At 51.0% G+C, this 18,479-nt stretch overlaps 1 protein-coding gene across 6 annotated transcripts in view; it reads left to right on the forward strand.

The window, feature by feature from the left end:
• The window catches only part of LOC138491794 (multiple epidermal growth factor-like domains protein 6), a 1,495,213-nt gene that overhangs the window by 1,380,629 nt on the left and 96,105 nt on the right, over positions 1-18,479 (forward strand). For all 6 annotated transcript variants that reach the window (XM_069618507.1, XM_069618508.1, XM_069618505.1 and 3 more), the window contains one exon: positions 17,491-17,619. In XM_069618507.1, the coding sequence (XP_069474608.1) occupies positions 17,491-17,619 (129 nt within the window). The remainder of the gene's footprint in view (positions 1-17,490; positions 17,620-18,479) is intronic.

Below are 18,479 nucleotides of genomic sequence, written 5' to 3' on the forward strand. Positions count from 1 at the left end.
ACCAATATTTCACTGCCATCGGGATTAAATACATGATTGTAATTGCAAGATGCCATGCGTCAAATTGCAGCGTTGTGTGCGGGACGTGCTCGCCCAATAGTTACTGCAGCTGGCACAGGTGGAATGAATCACCACAGGTGGAGGCTATACAGCCTGAAAACACATAAAATGCACACCCAAACCCCTCCCACAACAACACCCACTCCAAAATGCTACCGACAGGACTAGCGATGTTGGGCCTGGGGGACCTGATAGCACTGCAAGTACTCCAACTTCAAGAAGAAGACGAACACCAACTACTAGAACAACCGGCCGCACAGAGGAGACGAAGGAGGAGGAGGGCAAGGCACGGGCAGCAAGGCCCACCAGCACAGCCACTACCACCACGCAGGCAGCCCGCAATCCCACGCCTCCGAGCTAATCCGTTCGACCTCACTGCTGAGCAGATCCACACCCTCTACCGTTTGGACCGGGAAACCATAACCGCCATTGTCAACATGACACACGCTGACCTTGTCAGCATGATAGATAGCCCCACCGCCATCCCACCCCTACTGAAGGTGGTGTCTGTACTCCACTTCCTGGCCACAGGCACCTACCAGCACACAGTCGGACAGTTGCATGGCATTTCACAGCCACTATTGTCACGGACAGTATTCCAAGTGCTTGATGCCCTCCTGAAGCACACAGACGACTACATCTCTTTACCACGCTCGGAGCAGGAGCTTACAAACACAAAAGTGGGATTCCATGCACTTGGCGGCATACCGGGTTGCATTGTTGCCATCGACTGCACACATGTGGAATTGGTTGTCCCACATGCCATGGAGGTCCAGTACCGCAACAGGAAACAATATCATTCTATCAATGTACAAATGGTGTGTGACTCCAACAGGATATTTACACATTGTTGTGCCCGATTTCCAGGATCAACCCATGATTCTATGGTCTTGAGGAACTCTACAATACCACGCTACATGGAGCGACACGCAGGGCACCAATCCTGGCTACTCGGTGAGTCTCATTTAATGCATGTGAATGTGGGGTAGGTGATGCATCAATGACGTGGCAGGAAGGGGGGGATGCGTACGTAGCAATGTTATTCCACAAACATCCTTTTTTGTCCACATACAGGTGATGCCGGGTATCCACTGAAGAGATGGCTCCTTACACCAATCCGGAACCCACAGAACCAGCATGAGGAGGACTAATACCATGCCCACTCACGTACCCGTGTAGTCATAGAACAGGCATTCGGCCTACTGAAGGCTCGTTTCCGCTGCCTCAGCAGGTCTGGCGGGGCACTCCTGTACCGCCACGAGAAGGTGGCAAAGATGGTCATGGCATGTGTCATGCTACACAACATGTGCGTACGTAGAAATGTGGCCATGCCCCCTGACACAGAACTGCAAGCACCTGAGGATGGTGATGATGAGGGTCGGGATGTGGCAGCACCTCAAGGAGTCCGCGAGGCACAGGAGGCCCGTGAAATTCGTCAGATTCTCATAGATGCATGCTTCTAGCACTCACGCCTGGTGGCTGTTACATGGACACGGGACTTGTGGCACTGTGTGTGTCTGGAACATGCACAATGTGGACTGTACGCCAAGAAAGGCCTCGTACACAAAGATCAATGTCCACACATCTCATTGGATGAATATGAAGAAATGTATAGCAAATGTGAAATGATGTTACATACCCAATCGACCCGCCACCCAAAGAAGCCCAACACACCCCCTCCACCCTCCTACCTCCCCCCCCAACACCAGTGTCCAAAGATGCTCAGTGTCAGTGGGCAGTCGCTATTGCAAGCCCCCTCTCCGGGTATCAGGGGCACCCCTGCCTGTGGAGCGCAGGTTCCTCCCAGATCTACGTTGGGGGCTGCCCTGGACGGAACTTGCAACGGATGATGTCTCTGCCTGCTCACGTCCATGCATGTCCCTAAGGGTTTGTGAGAGCTCAATGAGCACACGGCGCACAGCGGCAAGTTCACCACATACGTCTTTGGACGTCGCATGCAGTTCCCCCCTCAGGCTCTCGGTGCTTCTCTCCATTTGTGCCCTTAGTGTCTCTGTACTTCGCTCCATTTCTGCCCTAAGTGTCTCAGTAGATGTTTCAATGGCTGCCTTAGAACCCCCACATTCAGCAGCATGCTCCTTGAGGAGCGTGGCCAGTTGCTGCTGTTGCACAATCATCTGCTCGAGGGACTGTTGCCTCTGCTGGGCTATGCCCATTTGCGGTGGTGTCACAGAGGGGCTGATCACCTCATGTTGCCTTGCCACAGGCCTTGTGGGGGTTGGCCAGTCGTCGTCTTGTGGGTGCCCCTGCGTGGTTTCCTCATGGTGTACGGGATGAAACAAACAGGGGGATTGAGACAGGTCATGGATAGATCCTACATCTACAGCACCGTTTTCTGTGTCGGAGCATGCTGGCATGAAAGCAGTGTCACCTATGGTGCTGCTGCCACCAGAAGCAGTGCCTTCTGTGGCATCCATTGGGGGGACCTGTGGTGCTGCTGTTGTGGACATGCTGGCTGCTGGGGTGCCTGTTGAAGTCCCCTCCAGTGTGCTGCCACTTGATTTGTGCTGCTGCCGTGTCTTGTTCCGTGCAGCTGAGGTGGAGGGTCTTTGGCCGTTGGTCTTGGCCCTCTTTGCAGGTGTGCTGGTAGGGGTGTCCTGTAGCTCGTCGTTTGATTCGGACCCTGTGGTGGAGTAAAGGAGGGCGAGTTATTTATGGGTCTGTGGAAATTGGAATGGCAATGTATCACATGCATTGGGGTGGTACCTGAGGGTGATTTGGGTCAGGGCCTTGGAGGTGGTCTCATTTTTGTGTGGATTGCGGATGCAGTTATTTTGCAGCCTGCAGTTAGGGTGTGTATGCTGCACATGTAGAGGGTGTTTTTAGGTTTTTTACTTATTTATGTATTTGATCTGACTTTTAAAGGGCGCTATCATGGCAACGTATCTGGACGTTCTCCTGGACATGTGTTTCTATTGCACTATGGGGACACATGGTACTTCACATGATTGGACATTGTGGATTTAGCATTGTTTTATTTGGGCCACCTACCTGATTCTTCGGATGTCTGCACTCCTTTCTCCATCCCTCCGACTCCCTCTATGCTCTCCATTCCAATGGTGGAGGCACAGATTTCTTCCCAGGGGGTCAACTTGATGGGTGATTCCGATCCTCCCCCGGTGGCTGTGGCAATGTTTTGGTTGGCCGAAAGTATGCTCCGGACGCGTATCCGCAAGTCGTCCCATCGCTTTCTGCATTGCTGTGGGTTGCGGGATGCGGTCCCCACCGCACTTACCCGCTGTGCCACCAGGGCCCATATGGCCTTCTTGTTCGCAAGTGCCGTCCTGGTCATTTGCGTCGAGAAGACGACGGCAGCATTCTCCTGGAGGGTCTCTGTGAGCAAGGTGAGTTCCTCATGGGAGAAGTGGACCTGCCGCTTGCGATCGCACGCTTTTTTAGCAACTTTTCCCATATTTATTTTTTTAACTGGGGTGGCTAACGGGTTGGGATGTGTCTCAGGGTCGGTTTTTGATGGTTGTGTTGGGATTCTGATTTTATAGGTGTACGGCGTGCTGTTTCCCGTTCCGGCCCCATGTTTTTACTTCCGTTTCCGTATATTTACGGTGACCGTAATTTGCGCTGCCCGCTCATTACGGTGACCGCTCATTACGGTGACCGCTCAGATGGGTGGCGGAGTTGCACCTTGGGCGGCGTACGACGGCGGTAAGGGGCATTTTGGGGCCATTTCCGCCATCGCGGACTTTGCACTTCCGCCATTGCATTATGCTCGTGCCCGAGGGGTCGGAATTAGCCGCACTTTGCTCCATCGTGCTATGGCGGAAACGCTATTTACGCTGTGGCGGTCATGTCAGTTACTTTCCGCCAGGGTCGTAATGAGGGCCATTGTCTTTTATATAACCGCCTGGAAATGTTTATTTGTTTTAAAGTGTACACGTTCACATTGTCTAAAGTTTTTTTCATCATATCATATGCTTTATTTTGGATACAAATCCATAAAAGCAGCAAACAAAACACAATAATAGAACGCATACAATATATAATAAAACATTTCTATACATCTATAAAAAAAGAGGTTTGAATAGTCAGAGAAAAAATTAGAAACTAAGACAAATGCATTTTACTGATCGTAGTAGCTTGCTTAAGGAAACATAACTCTGCCCAAGCAATGAAATGTGAATCTGCCTACAATAGAAAGTACAGCGCAAGGGGACACTGAGTAAATGAAAAAAGCCAAAGAACAGGTATAAGCGTCTGCCTTTGGATTGTGCTGTAAACTGTAACAAATAAAGATCAAATGAAGCAGATCTTCCCTCTGTGCTTGACACGGAGGACAGATAGTATTTTCCATGGTAAAATGCCATTTCGCAGTATTAGCCTTAAGGTTTAAAGCATCAAACCTGGCACTGATTATCAGCCATCTATCGCCAGAATGGTTGCTAAAAACCAAGATATGGCTGTAATTTGCTTGGAGTAATGATATTGGCATGTTTCCTATTAAGGCTCATCCTAGGTTCGCAACATTCTCTAATTTCATTAACTCTCCCAGAAATGTGGGCCTTTAATATTCAAACGTGCTCCTTTGAGAGCAAAGATGCTGGAGGAAAAAGTGCATGTGCATTAACTTTAATAAAGATGTTACATATAAAAGCCACAGAATTTGATTGGCTCCCACCAAATTAAAGACTTCCATAATAACAAATTGCGTTAAAAGCACTTTAGGGTTAGACCAAATTTCGAAGCCAGTGTAGAAGGGTTGCCAAACTCCATTCATCCTCAATAAAAACCAATCCCCAATGCCTCAAGAATTGCAAAATTTGCGGCATCATTTGCTAGGCCTAATAGGGACTTGAAGAACTTATTTTCAGCCACCTGCAGAACTGAAACATTTTCAAAGCCCCACAATGCTGCTCCATAATTTATCGCCATCAGATACTGAGTGTTATAAACTATAAGGATCAAATCTAACGGTTTGCCCCTCCACATGCCCATACATTGAGAGATGTCACTCAGCCTTTGATTGAATCTGGTCTTCTGTCTCATAACATGGGCAGTGCCTGACGGAGACTTTGAAAATCGATGCCCAAATAATCAAAGTCTGTCACCCTTGGTATTGCAGCCCCCTGGTATAGCATGTTTACCATCTTCACTCCCTTGTTCCTGGGAACACATGCCATGATAGTAGATTTGACTATGTTCACTTTTAATTCTAAGTCAAACATACATTATGTATACATTAAAATTAACTGTTGAAGTGCCTGTGGAGTATGGGCAATCACACCAGTATCGTCTGTGTATGCCAGGACTGGAACACCACGATTACCAATACATGGATAGTCAACTTTTGTGTCCAACAAGGCCTTCTACAGACCATTAATGTAAAGTGTAAACAACACTGGTGCCAATAAACAGCCTTGGCGTACACCCCTATTAACTTCAAAGTGCTGGGTACATTGGCCTTGTTCGCTGAATCGGACGCAGGCTCTATTAAGGAACATATGATTACTGCACTGAGTTTACTGCACCAACCTAAAATGCCAAAATGTTTCTTCAATCCCCATCCCTCAGCATATATAAGTGGGGAATGGGGTATAGTAACCAATGAATGTTTGGGCAGAGTAGAGAGGATAGCGGGGTCTCCCCTCACAAATATATGCTGCAAAAAGGGGTCAGAAAAGCAAAATTGGCATTTTCGTCAGGCATAGTAAACTTGGTGCAGTAATCGCATAGACCCCTCTGTTATCACTATGTATTGCCTCCAAGAAGGCAATTAGACCACCAGTTTTTACGGACCTGAGCACCCCCACAACCTAAGCCTAGAGACCTTGTCAACTCTGGTCCATGATGTTTAGATTTATGGGTTCCCCCTCTCATAAAAATTGAACGAGCCAGGACAAGATACAGGTTAAGTACCTGTTCACCAATCTCCAGACCTGGCCTAAAACACAACTGGGTGTCAGATGAAATAGAATTACCCTCTATCCATTCCTCCAAGTTGTTGTGTCTTGACTGTCCTCTGTCCACAAGTGCCGCACAGAGAGAATCAGAGTCACTCACTGTTCTGCCCTTGAGGCCACAGGTGGGAGATGTTCTTTCCGGAACTGCGGTACTCGTGGAACCCCAAACCACTGTAAAGGAAACACCGGTTAAGTGTCAAGCCAAAACAGCACCAACAATCAATCAACAAGTAAGTGGAACGGTCTTACCAAAAGATGTCTGTGGAGTGGCGATTTAACCTATGGGAAGGTTCCGAGACCCAGCAAAGCTGTTCTTCCAGAATGTATGTATCCCAGCAAGGTTGCAAGTGCCAGGCCCACCTGATGCCAGAATCCGCACAAGCAGGGCGGAACATAGAAGGAGTCCGTGAAGCAGTCTGTGGTCGTAATAAAGATCCAAAAGCAAGTATCAAAGTCAAGGGTTATCCGTTGCCAGTTCGTGAAACAAATCCGAGGTCAAGATCCAAAAGGTGAGAAACAAAAGGTATGTAGCGCCGTACAGGAACCCGAAGAAACAGCTGCGAAGCACCGAAGCCCCGCAACAGAGCTGTTTAAATACTGGCGCTACTAATTCCTCCCAGTCACATGACCCGCGAGCGCATCACGTGAGTGTAGTCCAGAAACATGAGCGGAAGGCGGCGGTCATGTGACGCGGAAGAAGTCGATCTAGCAGCCGCCACGGAAGACGCCAGGGAGGTCGACGTCTCCACGTGCAAAGAGCATGCCGACCCAAGCTTTGTGGCAGTCGGCACCGTGGCAAGTGGGGCGAAGAGACAACCTGTGAGTCCCTGTGAGTCCCGGAACCGGGCAAGAGGGCGAGGGATGTTCGGGGCACGGGGATGAGGAATGGGAACCCCAGAGGGAGCGGAGTGCGTGACAGAGCCCCCCCCCAAAGGCCCACGGCCCCGTGGGCACGAGGGATGGTCCTTATAAAACCGTGCCACCAAACGGGGAGCATGGACATCAGTAGCCGGGGCCCAGGACCGCTCCTCTGGGCCTTACCTGGACCAATCAACAAGGTACTGGAGACGCCCCCTAGAGATACGGGAACCCAGAATGGCAGAGACCTCAAAAACATCCGGAGTGGATAGAGACACCGGGGCCCCAGGAGAGCGAAGCCGTGTGGGAGCGGGACAGGGCTTGAGCAGAGAAACATGGAAAACGGGGTGAAGCCGCCAGGAACCTGGGAGAGCAAGTCGATAAGACACAGGGTTGATCACTCGAGTTGTTAGCCCCCCCTTCATGGGGCCGCTCCACGCACACCAAATGACCACACAGGAGCCATTGTGCTCTGCAACCTCCTCTTTATTCCCTCATACTCTTACTGATCTCTCGCTTCCCTTGCCCCTCCCTTTCCTCCCGCTTCCCACTCCCTCCCATAGTCCTGGGCTCCCCTCTTAAAGGGGCTCTGTCCCTTTTCCCACTTACAACACCTCCCCCTTGCTTAACATGAGACTTCCGGGGTCACATTTGCTCGATGAGACGTTGGGGTCTCTTTGTGGCTCGGTGGGGCCTGCCTGGTTGCTCGTGGGTCTCTTCCACGCTCTCTCATTGCAGTGCTTCATAAGTCTTTGCTCTCTCCTTTTCCTTCCTCTCGATCGCTTCTCCTTTCATTGGTTCCTGCTCTTCAAAGTATAGCTCGTGGAGGAGGGAGTCCTTTGGCGTCATTTTGCCGTAGTTCTCTGTCATAGTTGTCACCTGCTCTCTGTCCCTTGTCGCTAGGATGGGGTCTGCGCGGTTCGTCTGTCCTCTGGCTTTGTTTTCTTCTCCCGCATCTTGCTCCGGCACGTGGTCCTTCTTGTGGGTTACTCCGAATGACCTATAGTGAATGCTGATGAGTGCATGCTGTAGTGCGGTCCGGTGGCTGAGACGGCTGTGCCCTATGGCGGTACTCGGTATCATGCGGATGGCGTCAGACACACTGCGGCCTCCTTGGGTTGGGTCGCGTCGTGACGGACCTTTTGGCTGTATTGTCTGTGCGGTCCTCCATTGCCCGGCGTGGTCCTGGAGTTTGTCTAGGGGTTGTTCTTCCGCCCGTGTCTGGTACAGTTGCCTTGTACCAACGTTTCCTGTGGCTTCCGCATTCCCTCCCCCGTATGATATCTCGAAGGGTACTGGGTGGTTGCGAGACTCATAGTTCTCTCGCAGGACGGGTGAGGTTCGTGTGTCAAGTGCTGGTCCGTCCTCTTTTGGGTGGGTCAACCCAGGGTGGAGGGGGTGTGCCTGCCCGTGATGTCTAGAAGGGCTGGTGTTCACGGTCTCTGTGTTTTTCCTGGTCTCTGACAGTGCCATCGGTAAGTTCGGGTATCTTTCCTGGGCAGGTGGTATGGGTCGATAGGCAGCACTTGTGGGTGCTTGTGTTCCGCATTTTGCTTGAAGGTGACCTTCCCGGCCACAGCGCCAGCATGTTCGTCCCAAGGCTAAATATGGTTGTCCGTGTGTGTGTTTACAGCCCCGCCTGTGGAATTGCTCTTTGCTTGGGGTTTGTTGCCGGTGTCTTCTGAGTTTTTGCTGTCTCCAGGGTTGAGTGGGCTTGGACTGTTGCGGTTGCCTTTCCGTGAGGGCCGCGATGGCGTTGCGTTCAACTTGCCTCTCAATGGTGGTTTCCTGTGCGTCAACTCTCTCGTAGGTTTTTGCCAGATTTAGTATTTTCGCTAGGGGTAGGGGCTTTATGAGAAGGTGTTTGCTCAATGTTGACGAGGTGCACCCTTCTATGATCCTTAGTCTTATAGCTTCTTCATCATTGAAGTTGGCGAAGTCGCAGTCTCCTATCTTTTGCTGGAGACGTATGACGAACTCCCTAATCGATTCGTGTGGACGCTGCCTGTGTTGGTTGAATGCAAGGCGTTCGTAGTCTTTGTTGGATCCTGTTATGAGTTTGTCATTTAGTGCACCTAGGAGACGTTGGTACGTGGTTTTGTCTGTAGCTGGGATTGTCTTGATGATGTCCTTTACCTCTTTTCCTACCAGGTTCCTAAATATGCTAATTTTGTTTGGCGGGTCTTTGTTCCCAATTGCACCTAAGAAGTCCTCGAATTCTTCCATCCACTCTTCCCATCGTTGGCCCTGGTCGTGACGTGGGTTTAATGTGAATGGGGCGGGTCTCCTCATTAGGCTTGCGTGAGAGGAGGGTGCTCCTGGTACTGGTGGTTGGGCATTGGGGTCCGCTGCATCCGGGGCCGACATGATGGTGTCGCTTGGTCTGCTTTCGTTAGTCCGGCGGCACGTGGGCGTTGGTCAGTTGACTCTTGGTGTTATGGCTTCCTGATTGGGTCTCACGTGGGAAGCACAGGCTTTCTTTCTTTTGTTGTGGTTTGGTTTAACTGTATGGTCTCATTAAATGTTGCGTGTGGGGGGGACACAGGGTTTCTTTCTCCCTCGTAGCGTCGCTCACTCCTTTATTTTTGAATGTCACTTGGGGAGACACGGGGTTTCCCTCCTTCTTTGGCTTTGGGAGTCCCTTCTTTGTTTTTGTTTATCTCTGTTGTCTGTAGGGGTGTCACTCATGGGAGACACAGGGTTCCTCTCTCTGCTGTGGCGGTCTCTGTCGCACAATTTCTTTAATGTCACATGGGGAGACACAGGGATTTCCTTTTCCCGTGGTGTTTCTTATCGTTTTGTCCCTTCGGATGTCACGTGGGGAGACATAGGGATTCCCTTCTGCCGTAGCGTTCTTAGCTTATTATCCCCTTGGGTGTCACGAGGGGAAACACGGGGATTCCTTTTCCGTATTGTAGTTCCCCCGTATTATTTTATGTGTCACGTGCGGGAGACACAGGGATTCCCTTTTAGTCAGAATGTGGTTTTCCCGTATGTGTTTGAATGTCACATGGGGAGACGCGAGGTTCCTTTTCCCCTTTTTCCCGACCCCCGACAGAACACCTTACTTGTTGGGGTTGCAGTTGCCGCGGTCCGTTTATTCTCCTCCTCTTGTTGCCGCCGATGGATGAAGCGGGCAAACAGCCGGGCCTGCTGCGCTGTCACGGTTGCTGCAGGCGTGGTCTTCTCCTCGCTGTTCGGCGGCTCCGTAGTTTTGGTGGCGGCTCCTCTTCCTGCTGGGGTCCCCTTGTGCGTTGGCCTCCCCCTGCCGTTGGATTCGTTCCGACGGCTCTGCTGGACCACCTTTGGTGGCTCCTCCTTCAGCTGGTCTTCGGTCGGCGGTCCTCTCTGCTGTCGGGGTGGGCTCCCGCGACGTCTTCCCTCTGCTGGGCTGCGTCCGGCGGTCCTCTCTGCTGTCGGGGTGGGCTCCCGCGACGTCTTCCCTCTGTTGGGCTCACGGACCCTCCTCCGGAGCTCCTCACGGGTCTGCTGCGGGTGCACGGGTCCACTGTCTCCTCCGCTGCTGGGCGCATTGGGCCCCTGCTCATAGCGGGCACACGGGCCCCAGGTGCTGCTGGGCGCACCGGCCTCCACCTCCTCAGCTGCTGGGCGCACAGGCCCTACCACACTTTGGGCGCACGGGCCCTGCCGCTTGCGCGGGCTCGCAGGCCTGATGATGCTGGGCACGCAGGTCCACTGCGGGCACTCAGGCCCCCTTGTAATTGCAGGGCGCTCTGGCCCACCTCTGTTCCTGGGCGCACAGGCCCACTGCAGGACACATGGGTCCACCACGAGGGCGCACAGGCCCGTTACTCTGAGCGCGCAGGCCCGCTGCAGGGCTCACGGGCCCACCTCCTACTGCCGGGCATACAGGCCCCGTTGCCACTGGGCACACGGGCCCCCGTTACTGCTGGGCACACGGGCCCCTCACTGCTGGGCACACGGGCCCCTCACTGCTGGGCACACGGGCCCCCGTTGCTGCTGGGCACACGGGCCCTCCATTGTTGCTGGGCGCACGGGCCCTTCACTGCTGGGCACACGGCCCTCGTCGCTGCTGGGCACATGGGCCCCCGTTACTGCTGGGCACACGGGCCCTCCATTGTTGCTGGGCGCCCAGGCCCTTCACTGCTGGGCACGCGGGCCCCTGCTACTGCTGGGCACACGGGCCTTTCACCATTTCCTCCACGGCGCGGGATGTTTCCCTTCGTCGCCAGTTGTTAGCCCCCCCTTCATGGGGCCACTCCACGCACACCAAATGACCACACAGGAGCCATTGTGCTCTGCAACCTCCTCTTTATTCCCTCATACTCTTACTGAACTCTCGCTTCCCTTGCCCCTCCCTTTCCTCCCGCTTCCCGCTCCCTCCCATAGTCCTGGGCTCCCCTCTTAAAGGGGCTCTGTCCCTTTTCCCACTTACAACACGAGTAATCGTATAGGGACCCACAAAGCAAGGTAGAAGCTTGCGACATCCCACCAAGTGCATATGTCGGATGGATAACCAAACGCGGGATCCCACAGTATACAACGGGCCATCACCCGTTTCCTGTCCGCCTGCGCCTTCATGGATGCCTGGGCTTTGACAAGATGAGTCGACACCCGAGCGTGAACGGAGGCCAGGTCCCTAACACATGCAAGGGCAGCTGGATTGGCAGAAGTAGGCAAATCCGTGAAGGGCAAAACATGAGGGTGCTGACCATAAAGCACGTAGAACGGGGAGAAACCAGTGGAAAAATGGACAGCGTTGTTGTACGCGAATTCCGCAAGATGCAGTACGCTCAACCAGGAAGACTGCAGCTGTAGGGTCAGACAACGTAAGTACTGCTCCAGCGTCTGGTTCAGTCGATCGGTCAGACCGTCCGTCTCAGGGTGATATGCTGAGGAGAAACGAACGTCCATCCCGAGCAATCTAGTCAGGGCCCACCAGAAACGTGAAGTGAATTGTGAACCCCTGTCCGAGATGAGAACCGAGGGAAGCCCGAAAAGACAAAAGACATTCTCAAAGAACAACCGGGCCAGTGTAGGCGCCGAGGGAATGCCCTTACAAGGGATAAAATGAGCCATCTTGGAAAAGGAATCGATGACCACCCACAAGGTATCGAAGCCCCGGATCCGGGGTAGGTCAGTGACAAAATCCATGGTCAAGGTGTGCCACGGTTTGGGAGGAACAGGTAAAGGAAGTAAGAGACCCACAGGGCGACCCCTACGGTGCTTACACTGTGCGCAAACTGCACATGTGTTGACGTAAGATTCAACATCCTTTCTCATAGACGGCCACCAGCACCACCTTCTCAGCAGCGCCAAAGTGTGTTTCTGCCCAGGATGACCATGAACCGGGGCGTCGTGGGACGATTCCAAGGCCATGTTGCGGGTGTCTACCGTAGGCATGAATAGACAATCAGAAACAAAGGGGAGACCATCGTGAACCACCAAATCCCAATCGGACAACTGGCCTGGGTGTGAAGTAACCCAACACCGTATCGCATCAAGTAAGGGCAGAGTTGGAGTACACAAACAAACCACCTTGCCGACGTCCAGGAGGGTGTCTGGAAACATCGGTAAGGCCACCTCCCCCAGGGGAACGCGATAAGGCATCGGCTTTACCATGGGTACTACCCGGGCGGTGTTTGATCACAAAGTCGAAGGTCGCAAAGAAGAGATGCCACCTGACCTGCCTGCTGTTGATACACTTCAGAGAAGCCAGGTCTTGTAAGTTCTGGTGATCAGAATAAACCGTGACACGGTGCTTAGCACCCAAGAGGTGATGCCTCCAAACGCAGAAGGCATCCATGACCGCCAGTAGTTCCTTTTCGGTCACGGTATAGTGGGATTCGGCATCTGTGAATTTACGGGAATGGCAGGCCACAGGGTGAAGGTGACCTGAGGTAGGGCAAGTCTGTGACAATACAGCACCTAAGGCAAAGGATGAAGCGTCAGCTTCCACTATGAATGGCAGTTCTGGGTCTGGGTGCTGCAAGATGGGAGCAGTAGTGAATGCTGTCTTTAAAGCTTCGAAGGTCTGTTGATGTGTGTCCGTCCATAGAAAAGGTGTGCGAGGGCTAGTCAGAGAAGTGAGGGGAGCCACCAAAGAAGAAAACCCTGAGATAAATCGCCTGTAAAAGTTCGCGAAACCAAGGAAAGACTGGAGTGCCTTCAATGAATCGGGGACCGACCAATCCACAACTGCGCGAACCTTGGAATTGTTCATGGCTAGTCCTCCCGACGAGATGTGAAAACCAAGAAACTCTACGGAATCGGCATGGAACTGGCGCTTCTCGGGTTTGGCAAACAAGGAGTGCGTCCGTAGGCGAGACAATACTTCCCTGACGTGCTGTACGTGGTCCTTCATGGTCTGGGAGAATATCAGGATGTCATCCAAGTAGACCACCACAAAAAAACGTCCAGGATGTCAGAAAAGATATCGTTCATGAACCTCTGGAACGTGGCCGGAGCGTTGCACAAACCGAACGGCATGACCGTATATTCATACAAGCCATAGCGAGTACAAAAGGCGGTCTTCCATTCGTCCCCGGAACGCACACGGACCAGATTGTAGGCACCGCGGAGGTCTAGTTTGGTAAAGACAGTGGCATGTGTGAGACGGTCCAATAGGGGTGTGATTAGTGGAATGGGGTAGCAGTCTTTCTTGGTGATGGCATTGAGTCTGCGGTAGTCCACACAAGGCCGTAAGTCACCCTCCTTCTTGGGGACAAAGAAAATGGGACTCGCCGCCGGGAATGTAGAAGGACATATCTGGCCCAGACGGAGGGACTTCTGAATGTACTCTTTGAGGGCTAGATCTTCAGTAGGAGACAAGGAGTAGATACGACCTGTGGGATAGTGCTGTCCGGAACCAGATCTATTGGGCAGTCGTATGGGCGATGTGGCGGTAAAACTTCTGATGAACCATGGTCGAACACTTCTAGATAGTCTTGATATTGGGCTGGAATGAGTGTGGAGACGAGTCCAACCGTGTGGTGTTCTGTGGAGGGGGCAAGGGAATCCTCTAGAGATAATTGAGCCATGACCCCCAATGCTTGAGCGGGTGTCTCAATAGTGGTGGCTGCGGTTAGACAGAAATGTTGACAGAGATCGGATTCGAAATGCACTGAACCCTCTTTCCAGTCAATTAAAAGGGTTGTGCTCCTGTAGCCAAGGTATTCCCAAAATTACACCGAACTGGGGTATTGAGATGAGATCGAAACTCAGGGTCTCCCTGTGTATAGCCTGTATGGTCAAGACCATCGGGGCGGTCTGCTGTCTGATTGGTCCGGAAACCAGAGCAGTCCCATCCACTGCCTGTACTGGTTCCGGCCGGGTTTTGGCTAGCAGAGGTAGGTTCAGGGTTTGGGCCAGTGTGATGTCCATATAATTACCTGTAGCCCCGGAATCTATAATTGTAACTGGGTGTGAGATGTCAGGTGTGGGTTGTAGAATGGCTTGCACATATATGGGTCTGATGCGGCCGAAAGCAAACACAGGGTTCGGGGTATGACAGGGAGCGCTCAACCCGGTCCCCGAATCTAGGGTCGAGCACTCCGAAAACCCGATGGTTTTAGCTTGGGGTGACGAGGACACTCCTTTACGTAATGGCCAGGTAGTCCACAATAATAGCAAGCATTGTCCACCCTCCTACGTTCCCTTTCTATGGGTGTGATCGGCTCCTGATGCCCCCGATTTGCATGGGTTCAGAACTGGTGTTTGAGGGGGCCGAGGTGGAAGGAGATGGGACAGTGGTGTGCAGGAGACGGGCCTCCGCCCTACGTTCAGAACGTCTAGCGTCCAATTGCAGAGTTAAATCGACTAGATCATGTAAGAGGTTGGTAATGAGGGAACAACCGCAAGGGCATCCTTCATGGCGTTGTTTAAGCCGCGATAATATACAACGGCTTTTTTGGATTCAGGCCAGGAAGTCTCGGCTGCAAGCTGATTAAGCTTAGTAATGTATTCGATCAAAGACCCCCTACCCTGCCCCAGGTCCAGGAGTTCCATGTCTCGGGACTGGACCTTATGGCGCATGTCGAACACTCGTGACATCTCAGTGACCAACAAATCAAAGTCGTAAAGGGCTGGGTTGTTTTTTTCCAGGAGTGGATTGGCCCAGGCAGCAGCAGTGCCTGCTAAATGAGAAAGAGTAAAAGCTGCCTTAGAGGTGGAGTCTGGAAAAGCCATGGGTCTACACAAAAAATGCAATTTGTATTGATTCAAGAAGGTTCTAAACTTGCCGGGATCCCCATGATACCTCTCAGGGGCAAGGAAAAGGAGAGGGCAGTACTACAGAGATGGGGTTAGGAAGGGGTGGAACGGGAGGTTGGACGGGCGAGGGGCCTGGTGGGTTATCCCCAAACTCAGCATCTGAGGGTAGAGGATGTCTAGCACTCTGGATGGTATCCAAGCGTTGGTGAATGGCTTTATTTGCTGCGGCCATGTCCGCACGTAACACGGTTATGGCCTGAACCATAGTGGTCAAGGGGTCATCCGCAGCTCCCTCCATAGCTACATGACAGGATGGCTTCACAGTCTGTTGTGTCTTGACTGTCGTGTAGCCGAAGAGTCCTCTGTCCACAAGTGCCGCACAGAGAGAATCAGAGTCACTCACTGTGCCGCCCTTGAGGCCACAGGTGGGAGATGTTCTTTCCGGAAATGTGGTACTCGTGGAACCCCGAACCACTGTAAAGGAAACACCGGTTAAGTGTCAAGCCAAAACAGCATCAACAACCAATCATCAAGTAAGTGGAACGGTCTTACCAAAAGATGTCTGTGGAGTGGCGATTTAACCTATGGGAAGGTTCCGAGACCCAGCAAAGCTGTTCTTCCAGAATGTATGTATCCCAGCAAGGTTGCAAGTGCCAGGCCCACCTGATGCCAGAATCCGCACAAGCAGGGCGGAACGTAGAAGGAGTCCGTGAAGCAGTCTGTGGTCGTAATAAAGATCCAAAAGCAAGTATCAAAGCCAAGGGTTATCCGTTGCCAGTCCGTGAAACAAATCCGAGGTCAAGATCCAAAAGGTGAGAAACAAAAGGTATGTAGCGCCGTACAGGAATCCGAAGAAACAGCTGTGAAGCACCGAAGCCCCGCAACAGAGCTGTTTAAATACTGGCGCTGCTAATTCCTCCCAGTCACATGACCCGCAAGCGCATCACGTGAGTGTAGTCCAGAAACACGTGAGCGGAAGGCGGCAGTCATGTGACGCGGAAGAAGTTGATCTAGCAGCCGCCACGGAAGACGCTAGGGAGGTCGACGTCTCCACGTGCAAAGAGCATGCCGACCCAAGCTTTGTGGCAGTCAGCGCCGTGGCAAGTGGGGCGAAGAGACAACCTGTGAGTCCCGGAACAGGGCAAGAGGGCGAGGGGTGTTCGGGGCACGGGGATGAGGAATGGGAACCCCAGAGGGAGTGGAGTGCGTGACACAAGTGCCCCAAAAACAATCTACCAAACACTTTAAAAGAGATGTCCAGAAGAGATATTGGACGACAGGAGAGAGGACTTGCAGTATCACCCTTCTTATTAATGGGAAAAAGTATAGCATCTTTCCAAGGGGACGTAATTACCCTACCATTCAAAATTGCATTAAAAGAAATTGTCAATAGAGGAGCCCCAATATCTATAAGGGTCTGAAGAAAATAAATAGGAGCAGTGTCCGGGCCCGGGGTCTTATTGTGGGATTGGTCCAGTATGGCTTGTCTCACATCACTTAGCCCAAACTGCCTTAACCACTGCAAGGATGCACTTAATGGGGCTTCTCTCTGACCCCTATATAAATCAGCAAAATGCCCCACCCAGGCAGCGGCTGCTACCGTCGTCACATTTCCTAAAGTGTTTGATTTTTTAATGTATGGGTTAGGGCTACAGCTCAGTCACTGGGAGAGATACAGTTGGGGGAGGAGCCTAAGAACCTGGTGAGGACTATAACTCAGATGCAATGAAAGGTCAGACTGGGAGGGTACTCCAAATGTTTGCTAAGAAGTATGTCCATGGGAATGTGAGAAACCTGATCCAGTGGGAGAGGGAGAGGACCCAAGGTCTGGTTGAGAGTTAGAATTGACCCAGGAGGATGACCAGCTGTTGATGGTTGATAGAATCACAGTCTGAAGAAGGCTGACACCAGGTTAAAGAGTACTTGCAAGATGGGCTTCATAGCTCTGAGATTGTGAATAATCAAGAAGTTGCTAGGCGTTTTTTCCCTGCAACTATGAATGAAAAAGAAGCAAACCAGGTTCTATATCATATAAATGAGATTTAAAATATTCAGTTAAAGAGACTGGGTTTGGTCCAGAGCTCCCAAAGGCAGAATTGTGAGACTCTTTGTGTTAAGAAAACCGAACCATGGCATGATTGCAGTTCCTGTGATTCGTGTTTGATTCCCCTATCGCCTACATAAAGGCTTTATCCAACCCCATTTTGGCAAAGTTAGTAATATATAAAGGAGAAGAAATATATTCCGGACACATGTGCTTATGTTAGTCCTTTTGTCACTCGACAATGGAATGCACACATATTGACACAGAAATGCCTGGAACATGAAATATTTATGGCCCCCTTCTTTCCTTTTGAAATATCTAATGTCAAACCATACCACTATGGCTGCCCATGAATCTGATTATATATTCATGTTTTAATAAATGAACATTGTATGTTTGCAGAATGCGCTCCTGGACAATATGGGGCTAATTGCCACCTAGCATGTTTCTGTCTAAACAATGGGACCTGTGATAGGATAAGTGGATGCTGCTCCTGTAAGGATGGGTACTACGGGCACTCCTGTGAGCATGGTATGTATTTATTTTTTTAAATAGGTAAATATATGGTGGAAATGTATAGAACATTTAGTAAGATTAATGCATCTGACATCAAAGTAATAAGGAGTACATGTTTTGTATGCCCCTAACCATTGCTTGAATGGTTAAAACGCATTTCAGAGATTCTGAAGCCTTTCAGTGCACCAGTGTCAGTTCTCTGTAAACAGGTTTTCTGATAGGCAATATAATTATTAAGTGCCTTGAATTATCACTATGTATTGAACTCTGCCTACAGCATGCTCTTTGGTTTTTGTACATGATCTGTTTTAATAGCACCTGGATTATGATTATCATACTATCATGAACAGCACTTCTCCTTTTCATTTTTCATCCTTTTTTTGCTTTCCTTTGATGCCTTGAACTGACATTTTGTGCACATGGCACATTACAAACCACCATTAAATGAACTAAGATTATACCCCATACCACTTCAATATTTAAGCTTTATATACCCTGCCCACGGGCTGTACAGGGAGTTATGGGCCCTGAAGTCCAAGTTAGTTATTTGAGGCATATGGGTGCAGCCCGAGGACAGGCAGGGTCTATACATCTATTATATCCTGCATCAATCTTAATACTACATAGCATGGTTACTGATAACAGTACATTTCAAGGGGCTAAAAGCAGCATGGAAGTACCCACAGCCAATGTAAGGTAGGCCCAAAAAACGATCGATAAAAAACAATACAGGGGGTCAATAAGGAGCACATGTTTAGCAAGGAAAAACAAGTTTATTACAATGCTGGAGGGTCAGTCAGCTCCGTAGAACTGAAAACTGAGAACTCACTCAACACATCCACGATAGTTACAGCTTTTAAAGAAAAGAACCACAA

Source organism: Ambystoma mexicanum, chromosome 10 (assembly GCF_040938575.1).
Source record: "Ambystoma mexicanum isolate Mex_15411 chromosome 10, UKY_AmexF1_1, whole genome shotgun sequence".
NCBI lineage: Eukaryota > Metazoa > Chordata > Amphibia > Caudata > Ambystomatidae > Ambystoma > Ambystoma mexicanum.